This window comes from Desmodus rotundus, chromosome 1 (assembly GCF_022682495.2).
Source record: "Desmodus rotundus isolate HL8 chromosome 1, HLdesRot8A.1, whole genome shotgun sequence".
NCBI lineage: Eukaryota > Metazoa > Chordata > Mammalia > Chiroptera > Phyllostomidae > Desmodus > Desmodus rotundus.
The window spans coordinates 3995939-4010343 of record NC_071387.1 but is presented as its reverse complement, the minus strand read 5'-3'; the positions used below and the strand labels follow the sequence as shown (position 1 = coordinate 4010343).

Here is a 14405-nt window from a genome sequence, read left to right as displayed (position 1 = left end):
AGTTCTGAGTCACAACGACAGTTGACCCAGGAAATCGAGTGAAGAGACGTCACGAGGCCTTGGTTGGAGAAGAATCTCCAGGAAATCCGTGACCCCTTCAGCGACTCTGCAGGCCTCTGGAATTTGAGAGCAGTAGGAAGCCCTTCCTTCAGATGCTCCCCCTGAACAGGAGCCATGGCGTCGCCCCCCTCCCCCGCCTCGCTGGACGGTCAGTGGGAGGAGAGTGGGCTGGGACATTGGGCTGTGTTCCCTCTACTGAACAGAGTGGAAGCTTCTCTCAGCTCACAATGACAATTCAAGAGCCGGTGAAGTACAAAAAGTAAACGATGTCCTACAGTGTAAGGTCTCAGAGTAGGAGTGATGTCAGTATTAACAATTTCATGACTTGGCATACTTCCGGCACTCAGGCATAATTATTTACTGAAATTCATTTTACCATAGGTGCTTCCAGCGGGCATCCACATTGCCCGCGGGGACTTGAAGCAGGAGCGTGCTTCCATGTAGAACCGAATTGTAATGTGGCTCTTCCTCAGCAGCCCCCCTTGGTGCCACCTTTTCTGTCGCCCACTTTCTGTGGCGTGCGTTACTTTCTGCTTTAGAGGTCCTGTGCTGACCGCAGTCCTTCGTTTTCACCACACTCTGGACTCTGGTTTTCATTTTTATTATTTTTATTTTATTTTTTTAAAGATTTTATTTCCTTATTGTTAGAGAGAGGGGGAGAGAGGGAGAAAGAGAGGGAAACATCATGTGTGGTCGCCTCTCATGTGCCCCCTCCTGGGGACCTGGCCCACAACCCAGGCATGTGCCCTGACTGGGAATTGAACCGGTGACCCTTTGCTTTGCAGGCAGGCAGGCACTCAGTCCACTGAGCTACACCAGCCAGGGCCAGTTTTTATTTTGATTCATGTTTTCAAGTGGGTCTTCAAGCTAATGCTAACCTCACATGTTAGCAATCTGCGTTCCCTAATCTCTCCTCAGTCGTACGCTCATCTAACTTTGTCTGCAGTCGGAAGCTTTCTCCTGGGCATTGGGAGTATCTTCACTAAATATTCCTCTGAGCACCTGCCCTCAGAAGAACCCCAGGTTGTATTCCAGAGTCCGGAGTTGTGCAGAAGCGCAGCTGTTGTCACCTGTGCCTCGCGTGAGAGGAAGGCACCCGCACTTCTCAACGAGGGTCTAAAGCCTTGTGTTAGAAGGAGAGCTTTAGTGGAACTGAAGGCTTTTGGATCACCTGGGGTACACATGAAGAAATTCGTTCCCGTTTCTGGCTAATATTTTAGAAAAATTTTTTGAAAGATCCTATGTCCTAACTTTGAGGACTTCTCAAAGGACTTCACTGGAGAGTTCTCTTACTACTAAAATGAAGAGTCCGTGACCTCTGAGAGATCTTTCTTCACAATGTCTTACACAGCGTGACTTGCAGAGAAGCTTCGAGACCATGTAGAGGCAGCAGAGAAACACTCCCTTCTGCTGCTGGGTGTTTACTTGTTAGGTACTCACTTGCTGGATCGTCAAAAGAAAAGGGCTTTTCCGGGGGAGGACAATTGTCCCGAGAAATACTATTTAAGAATTTGCCAAAAATTTATTTTAGAAAGCGTATCTGAAACCTCTATAAAATAACTCTCTTACTAACTAATCATGGACATACCTTCTTTGTCCCTCCCCCCGTGGCCGTATGGAGTGCACCTGCGGCCCGCAGGCCACACAGCTGCCGCAGCCACAAGGTGAACCGTGTCTGTAACTGTCTTTTTGTAACGTTCTTGTTTTTTCCCCCAATTTCAGGGCCAGGGGCGACCAAGGTAGAAACTGCTGTGACTTCCACCCCATCTGCAGTTGGGCAGTTCAGCAAGACTTTCTCCTTTTCTTCATCCGGGTTAGTAACGAACTTACATTTTGTGGCACTTCGCTAGCAGCCTAAATAGACGGCTTCCCCAAATCCTACAGTCAGTGCGACGCTCGTTAAACGCGCGCCAGCCCGGAGTTCTTACCGCTGCGGGCACACACCCGATGGCAGTGGCAGTAGCCTGGCGCCCTGCTGTAAGTCTGTTTCCCCTTTTCAGTTCGGGTGTTCACATGTTGTTCCGTGCTGTTTTGGCTTTTAGAATAAGCCTCATTGTCTTTGGCTCATGGGCCTGTGTCATTGTTCAGTTGGTCTGGTCTGTCATACTGAAGTAGTTTCGTTCTGGCACCGTTCGGGGTAGACGTGACATTTGGACTGGCTTTCCTGCACAGAGAGGCACACTCTCCAAACTTGTGAGGGAAGGCTCGGCATTACCCCGGAGGGAGCAGGCGCAGGCCAGCACCTCTGGGAGCCGCCTGCATCCTCTTCCTTCACAGGTGAAGGTGGACTCCGTGCTGCTGAGATGCAGACCCGCCCGAAGCCTTTTTGCCATTGAAGGGTTGTGCGTTCGGTCCCATTGGAAAAGCCTCTTAAGCTCTTTCAGTCAATTGGAATCACACTGACCACGCTCTTTTCTCTGATGTTACAAAAATGCTCTTTGAGCATTTTCAGGCCTAACACATTAAGAGAAAAGAGGATGTTAGGATTTCAGAGGGAAAATTATATTACTTTCTCTTTACTGTGAATTGTTATGTTTTATGCAGGGTCCGGCAGAAGTAACGCCTGCTTGCGTGTGGTTGGTACGTGACTGTCTCACACGAGATGGACAGCTGTTTGAACATTTCACCTAAAATGTCATACAGTGTGCCTGAGTGTGCTCCTGTCATGTTACAGAATGACGTGCTGATGAGTTTGCAATAAAGAGGGGGTGTTACTTGTGCCGGACCCCGTACGTCCCAAGCATACTCCAGAGCAAATTTTAAAGAGTAGGTCAGTGCCAGGAGTTAGTGCATCTTTCACAAATGCTCGTGATTAATCTTTACTTCTATGAACTGATACTCTTTTTCCCACTTTTAAAATAAGCTAAAGAGGTTTGGGTTAATGGCTTACCTGCATTAAATAAAATTTCTTCACCAAGGTGGAGGCAAAGAAAAAGAGTTTTTCTTAAATATTATAAACCATTTAACACATCATTTTAGATGGTTTTTGTCCATTTGATGAAGGCCATGATGGGTAAAAAAATAATCTAAACTCTTGCATTACTTAACTACATTTGACATGCTGGGTCCCTTGCATTTTAAAGTTGCATCAATTTAAATTTGCTATTTGAGCTTTTATCACAATAACGGGTCTGTTCTGCTGACACTTGGGCTGAATTTTCTCCTCGGCTGGGATGTCTGTGTCCTAGTGCAAAGGAAGTGTGCAGAGGGCAGGGGAGGTGAAAGGAGTCAGAGGGGGTTCGAACCGAACCCTCCAGGCCCACAGCCAAGAGTCGTGTGCGAACGGCGGGGCAGTGGCATCTGTGTCAAGCTCCCCGCCGACTCCCCTGGTAGCCTGCTGCCCTCCTGACAAGCCCTGGACGGTTGGTGGGTTATGAGAGCTTCTCCCTAACCCACCTGTCCCGTCTCCCTTGCTAGGCGGGTCATCTGCTCCAGCCACCATTCCCACATGGACATGGCTGTGTGTTTCCACTTCTGCTCCTCTGCCCTCCTTGGAGTAGGTCCCCACCCCGGCCTCCACCTGGGAAAGCCCGGCCGCACCTCCACAGCCTTCTCAGCCACTGCTCCCCGCTGACTCCCCATAGGTCGCCCCTGCCGGCGGAGAGGGCATGGACTGCCTGACTGCCTCGCAGATGCGTGCTTTTGCTCTTTTGTTAGCTACTGGATTGTACGTTCCCGCAGAGCAGACTGCGTGATGCACTGCAAAATGTCATTTCACAAGGGCGGTGTGGTGCCTTGGTAGTCACCCTCTCTTCTTTCTCTCCTAGGACTGGCTTCAATTTTGGGATAATCACACCAACACCGTCCTCTAATTTCACTGGTGCACAAGGTACGGTCCCTGTCACACAGCATTGCTTTTGTCTTTCCCCTAAACAAGTGCTGGGGTTTTTATGCAGATGTGGTGGCATTTTACTTGCTGCTGAGTCTTGCTTAAAGTATTTGCCGTAAATTTAGTGTTGATATCATCCATTCGAATAGGCTGGTCCATAAACCAGCACTGTGCCAAGAATGTCACCAAGAAAAGCACACGCAGGGGAAAATAAGGGCAGACACCGCCTCCTTTTATTTCTCTTTTGAGGCGGTAAGTTAATTGTCTGTGTTACAGAGATGGCATAGGTGTCGTGACGTAATGGTCATAGGAAGAACACCTGTGCTTTCCATCAGTGAGATGCCTCGGACGGCGAGCGGCCCCGTGGAGGAGCACACATCTGCCCTCCCCGGAGCAGATGCCGCCGGCAGCAGCCGCCCCTGCCTGTGTCGGGAGAGGCTTCGGCTCAGAAATAGTCAGTGGAGGTGTGACGGCCGTATTCTGCTACTCCCATCCCATTTCCTACTTTCTTTATCTTACTAGGGGCAGCACCCCCAGCTGAAGAGCCAAGCCAGCTGGACACGTTCTCGTTCGGCGGGGGAGGCAAACCTTTACCCGAGACCATTTCTGAAAACTCATCTCCCTCAGTGGTGACAACAGCATCACAAACCCCTGGAGCTGCCCCTGCCCCTCCGGGAGAGCCTGCTGCATCAAGCAGCAGGCCTGCGGCACCTTCTGGGATCACTGTCTGCACCCCTCCAGGCAAGCTGGAAACTCCGCCATCCAAGTTGGGAGACCTTCTGTTTCCAAGTTCTTCAGCTGGTGAGACTCTCGGCAGTTTCTCAGGACTGCGGGTTGGCCAAGCAGATGATTCCACAAAGCCAGCCAGTAAGGCTGTGTCCGCAAGCCTGACTAGTGCACAGCCTACCAAGACTCCCCTTGTCCCCTCCGGGTTTAACTTCACTGGCCCTCCCACCATAGGCAAGCCTGCGGAGCTTCCCGTGACCTCCTCTGGGGCTGCCAGCACAGCAGCGCCAACTGCCAGCACAAGCACAAGTGGGCCCTCGACAGGTGTCTTTAGCAATCTGCCCCTCACCAGTGTGGGGACCTCTGGGCCCCTGGGTTTCAGTGGCATATCTCTGAGTGGTAGCAAGACTAGTTTTTCATTTGGAAGCCAGCAGACGAGTAGTACAGCGTCCCCGTCTGCCCAACCATCAGCCACCACTGCCACTCCCCATCCCACATCATTCCCCATGATGTCATTTGGTGGCCTCCTGAGTTCAGCACCTGCTCCTATCCTACCTGCATCCTCTACTAAAGGCACAGAGGAGGCGATATCATCACCTTTGCCCGAGAAGCCAGGCAACAGTGAGGTCTCAGCATCAACAGCCTCGTTTCTAGGGCCACAGCAGTCAGCCCCGCTTCCCCAGGCTCCTCTGCAAACTCCGGATTCCATTAAGAAAGAGCCTGCGCCTGCCCAGCCCGCGGGCAGCAGCCCTGGCACCGCAGTGACAAGTACCAGTCCCCTAGCACCTTCTGCAGAGGCCACGCCAGCAGCCACTGGGGTCCCTGACATCAAGGCAGAGGCAGCCCCTCCTGCTTCCTCCCTTTCAGTGCCTGGGCAGACTGCTGTCACAGCAGCCACAACCCCAAGTGCAGGCCCTGTGACAGCAGAAACATCAAGTGCCCCCACAGCCACCAGCACTGTTGCCAGTGTTGCCCCGAGCCCAGCTGCAGACACAGCAGTGTTTGGGACTGTCACTTCTGGCTCTTCTGTTTTTACCCAACCACCTGCTGCCAGTTCTAGCTCAGCATTTAGCCAGCTCACCGGCAGCACGGCCACCACCCCCTCGGCTACCCCCGTGTTTGGGCAGGTGGCAGCCAGCACCGCGCCAAGCCTGTTTGGGCAGCAGACAGGCAGCATAGCCAGCACGGCCACCGCCACGCCACAGGCCAGCAGCTCAGGGTTTGGCAGCCCGGCTTTCGGCACCTCGGCCACAGGGGTCTTCGGGCAGACGGCCTTCGGGCAGGCCCCAGCCTTCGGGCAGTCGACAGGCAGCCCAGCAAGCAGCTTCTCCTTTAGTCAGCCTGGGTTCAGCTCCGGACCTGCCTTCGGCCAGTCCGTGTCCTCCACATCCACGTCCACCAGCGGGAACGTCTTCGGTGCCTCTTCAGGCTCTAGTAGCTCCAGCTCCTTCTCCTTCGGACAGTCGTCTGCCAGCACGGGAGCGGGGGTGTTTGGCCAGAGCAACCCCCCTGCCTTCGGTCAGAGCCCTGGCTTCGGGCAGGGGGGCTCTGTGTTCGGTGGTGCCTCAGCCGCCACCACCACAGCATCATCCTCGGGGTTCAGCTTTTGTCAGTCTTCAGGTGAGCATTTTTGGAAGGTTTCTGCCTTGTTCCCCTCTGAAACTTGAAACATTTGTAACAAGCCAGTGTTACTGCCATAATTAAGGGGGAAACACGAATGACTGTAAACTCGAAGGGAATGTAAAAAGTGCTGACAGTCCCAGGAGTTCTTTGGCCGCATCACTGCAGGCTCGTCCCGCTTTCTTCAGCAAGCCCTCCGCTCTCCTGGCCACCAGGGTGCTGATTTCATGGCAGAAATTAAGATCATGACGAGTGATGAATGAGTCTTAAATAGGAAAGTCTTAATTCAGAAGGCACTTTAGAGGTCGTTGTGTGCAAAGCCATCCAGCCACAGGATGGCCAATCTGTCACCACTGCGAGCTCGCAGACCAGAGCTGCACCCCGAGCGCCTGGCCACAGCCCTGCCGGCATTTTCTGTCTCCTCCGACGCCATCTTGCTGGCTGGAGGGACAGATACCGACATTTGGGAAGTTTGGTCTTTCGATTTTCAGTGTTGTAATTTAAAAACAAAGATGAAATCTTTACATTTTACTTTTTTAAAAATTAAAATGTAATCTTCCCTGTTGCATATCCAATTTTAGCAGCTCCTTTTACTTCTAAAATTTTGCAACAGAACCATTTGAAATCTGTTTTCTAAGGCTCACTTTCTGATGGCTAGCTTATGAAAGGCGTTTCTTCTGCAGACGAGTCGGGGAGGGGGGAAACGAGATTATTGATTTCGTGGTGGACAAGATTCCGCGTAACTGCTAATTCATTCCCTTGGTGACAACTTATTTGAAAATGGTTCCTCACTTATTAGAAAGGAAATCCTTTCCTTCCTTCAACAAACGTTTGTTCAGCTCCCACTGAGTTTGGCTCCAAGGACATGGGGTAAGAGACGGCCTTGAGGCCCGCCTGCCGGCCTGGGAAGAGTCAGGTCTGCTGGCACCAGTGACTTGGCCTAGAGGGAGGACAGAGGGAGGCCTTGTGAGTCTCAAGGAGTAGGACATTCAGCCCTCTCTCTACGGCATCCTTTGTTCAGTCAAAACCTGAGGGTCCCTCCTACACACATACAGTCGGACTATTCTATCATAATTAGAAGCCGTCTCCTACAGTAGCTGTGGAAAGGCCCCTGAGCTGTCACTCCAGCCCTGGCTGAGCTCCCCTCCCTAGCCTAGCAACGGGGAAAGGAGGCTGGAACTCCTGCCTCCCAGCTTCGTCGGGTGGGGCTCTTACTGTACCACAGGGCTGGCCTGGTCTTCCCAGCCCTGTTGCGCCCAGCACCTCACCCGTGGTGTGCCATGTTGAAGAAGGACAGGCTACCCTGAAAGTCTGGTCTGGGAGATCAGAGGGAGCCAGGGCATAGACATGTGCGTGGCAGTCGTTGGAAAGACCTCTTGGCAGCTGGAAGTACGGGGCACAGCTCCTCCCAGGATACACCCCCTGGTCCCCAACCCCTCGGGTATGGCAGGAGACAGGATTCAGTCCTTGAGGCTTTGGGATTCATACGATGATAAAGTGTTAACAATGCACAAATATCTTTATTTACTCATGATGTTTTTCGATTTCCTAGATAGGGAGGCAGATTTTATTCATGGGTTGGTTTATTGTGCGGTATCTTAACATGTCTTGCAGCCATTAAAAAAAACCTTTGATGTTGTAATAGACTCGCCCAAGTTAAACTCTTGTTCTCCTTTTATTTTACAGGTTTTGGGTCTGGTAATACTGGTTCTTTGTTTGGTCAAGCCGCCAGTACTGGGGGAACAGTCTTTGGCCAGGTAAGCATGGACGTGGGGCTGTGTTCACAGCGACATCTCTCAGACTCGCCCGCGTAGTCCCTGCACACGCTGGAATCGGTTTGTGTGGTGCGCCTCGCCTCAGCCTCCCATCCGAGAGGATCACTACCGCGCTGACCCTTCTTTAACAGCGCCCTGCCTGGCCTCCGTCAGCCTTTGGCGCGCTACGGCCCATGGGCTAATCGCTCCTCTTTCTTTTTTTTGTTAAAGATCATTGAGCTAAGAATGGTTGTTACCTTTTTAAGTGGTTATTTAAACTAAAAGAAGAATATGCAAGAAACCAGGGACTCCTTTTGGTGACCCGAGCTATTTGATTTTGCATAGCTAGTGGTTATCTATGTGCTGGGCGTGGTTTTAAGTGCTTTGTGCAAGTTGACTCCTGTCGTCATAGTACTTGTGTAAGGCAGGTGCCGTCAGGGTCCCCATTAGACTGATGAGGACCCCGAGGACCCACAGGTTGCCCCTGTTAGGTCTTAGTAACCCATGAGAAGTCCTTCTGAAGAGAGGTGCTCCAACCTGCCGGAAGTGACTGTGACTTTCTGAAGGTGGAATTGGTATTTGTCCACCAGTTAGTGAAGTACAAGGCGTGTTATTTGTTTTTGTACATCTTCAGGAAGAGATTTCCTTCGGCATCTCTCTCCTTTGAAGATGGGCACCGCGCCGGTGATCCTAGGCAGACAGAAATGAAACTTCTGATCTCCGATTTCCGGTGATGGGGGTTAGACCTTTCAAACCCAGTTCACCGCTGAGCACAGCTAAAAGCGCTGGATAAAACATGAGACCAGAGTTGTTAAAAGCGCTCATGGACTGACAAGGTAGTTTGCCAAGCCGAATCACAAGGAAAATGGGGACCTATGGCGGCGATGGAGCACAGAACCCAAGTTTGCCCTGAAAGCGTCTACTAATCTGAGAAGATTGGAATTTCCTGTTTTAATAACGTGGAAGGGCCAAGCAGCAGAAATCACTATCCAAGATACGCACAAAGGGAGCAGTCCTCCCCACGATGAGCCGGGGCTCCGGACGCCCCGGCCTCAGCCTGCCTGTGTGGCCCGACGCCATCCCGGGAGGTGGGGTCTGCAGCTGCCAGGCCAGAGCAGCAGGCACTGAAGAACAGCACCTGTACTCTCAGCCTCAGATAATGAGCTCTGTTAAAGTGCAGCTCGCGTGCAGCACTGGTTTCAGGTATCCAGCACAGTGATTCCACATCTATCTGTCTTACCATGTGCTCGCCACGCTCAGTCTAGGAACCGTCCATCACCATGGAAACTCGCTACTCTGTTATTGGCTGTGTTCTTTTCCACCTCAGGTCATTTTTAAGGACATTGATTCCCAGGCCTAAATTAGTCACAAAGGGAACCCAGGAACCATGATCAAGAGCCAGGACAGACATGGGGCGCACAAAGACGCCCCAGAGCAGCCATTTTCCAGCCTCCTTCTTCTGCACAGTAACCTCACTACCAAAATTCTGTAGCACACTAAAAAGTGTGGATTTGCCAGTCAGACCAAAAAAATAGGTATGATTCACAGCAGACGGCTGTTGTGTGCTGGCTGTGGTCGTTCCCAGCCTGACAGTCTGGGGGAAAGGCTCGGTGCCCTGACTGCACGGGCAGGGTTGCGTGTCTTAACACTCTGGCAGCTCGCTGGTCGGAGATCACTGTCCTGGCCTGTGAAACAGCTGTGCTTTACACATTTAGAAGAAGTAAAAGACAAACTTGAAAATGCCAGTAAAAAATAGGAAATTACAAGAAGTGTCATAGCAGCTTTGAAAAAGAACCAAATAGATCTTGTAGAAAAATATAATAGCTAAAATTTTATATGACCAGATTAGACCCAGGTGAAGAGAACAGTCATATACTAGGCCAAGGATCAGCAAACTTTTTCTGTGAAGAGCCAGATAGGAAACATTTTAGACTCTCAGGGCCTGGTTATACTTCATAAAACTTTATTTGCAAAACCAGAAGGCTGGATTTGACCCATCGAATATAGTTGGCTGAACCTTGAACTAGAAACCAGTTCAGATTAAGTTATCTGGAGCCTCATGGAAGGTGCAAAAGTCCTAAAAGGGGGAATCCAACATACATTTAAGCAGAAGGAGAAGCGAGAGAAAGAGTGTGTGGCAATATAAGAAGCGACAAAGACAGAAGTTTCCCAAAGCAATAGAAAAGAGGGTGCCACAGATTCAGAAGTCCAACAAATGCCACACAGAATGTGTAAAAGGAAGTCGAGTCCCAGACCTGCCATAGTGAAACTGCAGGACTAGGAAGATGAAACATTAAAAGTACCTGGAGAAAAAAGGGTTGTAGCCAGACTGACATTCCACTTCTTGGCAGTGGCACTGAAAGCCAGAGACGCCTGCCATCCCGAAATCTCTAACCCCCGCAGAAACTATTTTTGCAGAGCGTGAGCAAGGTGTTTTCCGGATGGACACTGAGAGAATTTTGCCGAGGAGGCCTGAAGGAAATTCTGACGGATATTCAGGCAGAAGGAAAACTTGATCTCGTTAAAATCACAGCTTTCTTAATTTTAGGGTAAAATGAGCCATGAAATAGGAAAGTTGTAGCGTATAGGACCAAAAGAGTAATCGTATTCAGAAAATATAAACAGTCCAAATCAAAAAGAAAAGATAACTGCACCCCCACCAAAACAGCTAACATTGTAAGGGCTACTAATACCCAGTGTTGGTGAGGATGGAGAATGGAGGAACACCCACACATTGCTCACGGGGGGGAGTAAATTCGCCTTTGAAAATTGTCCAGTGGGATCAAGACTGGAGAGACAAAATTCCTGTTGGTCCAGCAAGTCCACTTCTAGATGTGGAGGCGACAGAAGAAACCAGCACCTGTGTTCCGAGGAAGTGGGTTAGGGTGTCCCGAGCACTTTGTTCCTAACAGCTGAACACGGGAAACAACCCAGGCGCTTACCGGCTGGGGAGGAGGTGAGGTGGCTCGGTGTGCTTATGCGCGGAGCACTTTGGAGCGGCGAGTGAAGTGCCCCGCACCTGTGCAGAACCAGACGGGTGGGTGCCGTGGGCCCAGTGCTCAGTGAAGCGGCCAGACACGAGAGCGCTGCTGTGGGGCTGCGTTTGCCTAAGGAGACGGCACAGGCACTGGCCAAGGCAGCCTGTGATATAGAAATCACAGTAGTGGCTGCCCCCCAGGGCGTGAAAAGTGGGGTGCAAAGGAGCCTTCTGAAGTGCTAACGTGGTCAAGTGTGGTGCACCTCGAACGCCATAAACAGTCTTACGTCAGAACTCACTGGGCTCTCTGTGCAGGAAATGTGTGGACTGAGTAAAGATGACAGAAAGGAAGTTGGCGAGGACTTCATTAAAGAGGGCAGCAGCGGTCACACAACACTGTGAATGTACTCACTGCCACCGAACCGTGCATTTAAAATACTTAAAATGGTCAGCTTTGTGTGTATTTTACGGCAACTGTTTTACAAAAGTTAGAAATGGGGCGGATAGCCAGGGACTGATAACATATTCAAGTTAGTTAGTAATAGATATTAAAACCGCACAGATGCAGAAGTGTAGGGTTTTTGTTTGAGATGATGAGGAAGTCCTAGAAAAGGGTGGTGGCGATGGCTGCACAGCACTGAGGCTGCTTAATGCCCAGGAGCCGCACTCTCGAAGTGGTGAGTTTTACGTCACATACATTTGCCACAGTAAAAAATAAAGACAAAGGAGGTTCAAAAGTTATTTTCAAAACAAGAAGAATAGGCTGTGGCTGGTGTGGCTCAGTGGATTGAGTCCCGGCCTGTGAACCAAACAGTTGGCCGGTTTGATTCTCAGTGAGGGCACGTGCCTGGGTTCCAGACCAGGTCATCAGTTGGGGGCACTCAAGAGGCAACCACACATTGATGTTTCTCTCCCTCTCTTTCTCCCTTCCTCCTCTCTAAAAATAAATAAACTCTTAAAAAAACAAGAAGAATAGGTAAATTCATAGAGCCAAAAATTAAATGAGCACCTACCAGCGGCCAGGCGGAGGAGGCACTGGGGCTGCGATTGCTCACTGGTCACGGAATTCTGGTTGCGGTGACGAAAAGGTTTTGGAAATAGATGGCGGTGGTAGTAGCACAACACTGTGACTAGAATTAGTGCCACCGAGGTGTGTACCTCAAAATGGGTAAAATGGCACATTTTATGTTTTTTATGTATGTAAATTTAAACATGTAGATACCAAAAACCACTGAAGTTTTTACTTTAAATCAGTTTTGTGGGATATGCATTATATCCCAATAAAGCTGTTGTAAAAACAACAACGACAAATTGGGGTCTGAAAGCCTTGCACATAATGTAACAGTAATTTGTTCGGTGTAAAAATCCTCCCAGTCCACCACCGCCCTGGCCCCGCCCCCCTCCCAGCTTTTGCTAAGAAAAAGGAAGTAAGGGCAGGACTGAGAAACGAAAGAGCTTGCGGTCTTGCAATCTCCTGTTGCCGGGAACTTTTGAGTCCCAAGGTAGCCCGGCTGCCTCAAACACATAGACAAATAACTTAAACTAAACCCAAAGCAAAGACAGTAGGTTGGTGCCTCAGTTCCCATCCACCTCCCGGAGCAGCCCGAGTGATCGCCTCCTCACTTCAGGGTACAGACGAGGGAGAGGCCCCCAGTCTGGAGAAAACGGTAGGCATTCTTCAGTCACCGTACAACTGTTCCTTCATGTACCGAGACCAGTATATGCCCCCCCGAATAGCTGTGTAACCGTGAGTAACATGTGAAGGAGTGAAAACAAAAGGGCACCTCACGATCATATTTTGGAAATCAGCAGAAAGCAACGTCTAGATGACCCAGATATTGGAACTGTCAGACGGACACTTCAGAGTAACTGTTGTGCTCAAGGACTTGCAAGAAAACGTAGGAATGGTTGATAAGGAATCAGCAAACAAATGGGAATTACAAGTTCTGATCTGTATCCGAAGCTAAAATCCAGTATCTGGAATAAGAAATGATTAGACAGGACACAGCAGAGTGAGTGCCTCAGAGAACAGGGAGCTTGAACACATGTCGAAAGAAGGTAACCAAAATGAAGCTCAGAGACGGGGGTGGGGGCAAAGGCAGATCATCAGTGACGTGTGCGACAGTAGCAGGCAGTCCACTGTATTTGTAGTCAGAGTCCCAGAAAGAGAGGGGACAGAATGAGGTAGAAAAAAATTACGTGAAAAAACTGGCCAATCTTTTTCAAATTTGTTGATAAACGGGCATCCACAGATCTAAGAAACTCAGAATAAACACTAGAAAACCACAACTGGACACATCTGAAGGGTTAACCTTCTGAAAACCAGATGTTAAAAGAGGAAATTTTTTTTAGATTTAATTTATTTACATTTAGAGAGAAGGGAAGGGAGGGAGAAAGAGAGGAAGGGAAACATCAATCGGTTGCCTTTTGCACACACCCCAACCGAAGACCAAACCCGCAACCTGGGCGTGTGCCCTGACCGGAAATTGAACCGGCGGCCTTTCACTCTGTGGAATGATGCCCAGCCAACCGAGCCACACCAGTCAGGGCAAAAGAGGAATCTTAACGTAAAATATCTTTGCTACCTTGGAGTAGACCAGCGCTTGTTAGCCCACGTCGGTTTTGTCCCCCAGGGTAATCTCACAGTCACATGTCTGGAGACATGCTTGGTCCTTGTGAGTGGGGGATTCTACTGGCAGCTAGTGGGTGCAGGCCAGAGGCGCACCGGACCTCCTGCAGCCCTCCAATCAAAGAGCTGCCTACCCCAGAGTGTCAGCAGCCACAGGGAAGGCAGCAATTTCTTAGGACACAGAAAGCACTAACCATAAAACAAGAAAATTGAAAAACTGGACTTCATTAAAATTACAAACTAGTGCTCATCAAGAGGCTTGTTACAAGACGAAAAGGCACGGCACAGACTGGGAGGAGATATTTATAACACATTGAACCGAAGGGCTTCTGTCTACAGTAGACAGTGTGGGGCGAAAAAGTAGGTGTGCGTGGCCCAGTACGCCAGAGTTTATTCTGGTATTACTATTTATTTATTATGTTCCATATGAACAACTGGAAGCCTACTTTTGCCCCTCCCTGTATAAACAGCTCCTATGAATCAAAAATGGAAGGACAGCCCAGTTTAGAAAGTAAATGAAGTGCGTGGACAGATGCGTGACAGGAGAGGCTGTGCGAGCTCAGTAAGCACGGGAGAGCCGGCTCAACTGGTTAGTCATCAGAGGCAAGCGGATTGTAACCCCAGCAAGATGCTGCGTACACCCGCTGCAACAGCCAAACGTGGGAGGGACCTAGACAGCGGTTTTGAGCCGGTGCGCCGCAGGGATTGCTAAAACGTGCAGCACCCGACGGTGTAGTTGGGCTGCAACCACGTTTCCCTCGGGCTGTCAGGTAAAACGGTGACAACAGCCAGCGCAACAATAGCTGCCCG

At 50.1% G+C, this 14405-nt stretch overlaps 1 protein-coding gene across 2 annotated transcripts in view; it reads left to right on the top strand.

Annotated features, from left to right (window-relative positions):
• NUP214 (nucleoporin 214) overlaps positions 1–14405 on the top strand; it is an 81985-nt gene that overhangs the window by 49971 nt on the left and 17609 nt on the right. For both annotated transcript variants that reach the window (XM_045196696.3, XM_024562058.4), the window contains exons 27-30: positions 1783–1873; positions 3828–3889; positions 4412–6235; positions 7922–7992. In XM_045196696.3, the coding sequence (XP_045052631.2) occupies positions 1783–1873; positions 3828–3889; positions 4412–6235; positions 7922–7992 (2048 nt within the window). The remainder of the gene's footprint in view (positions 1–1782; positions 1874–3827; positions 3890–4411; positions 6236–7921; positions 7993–14405) is intronic.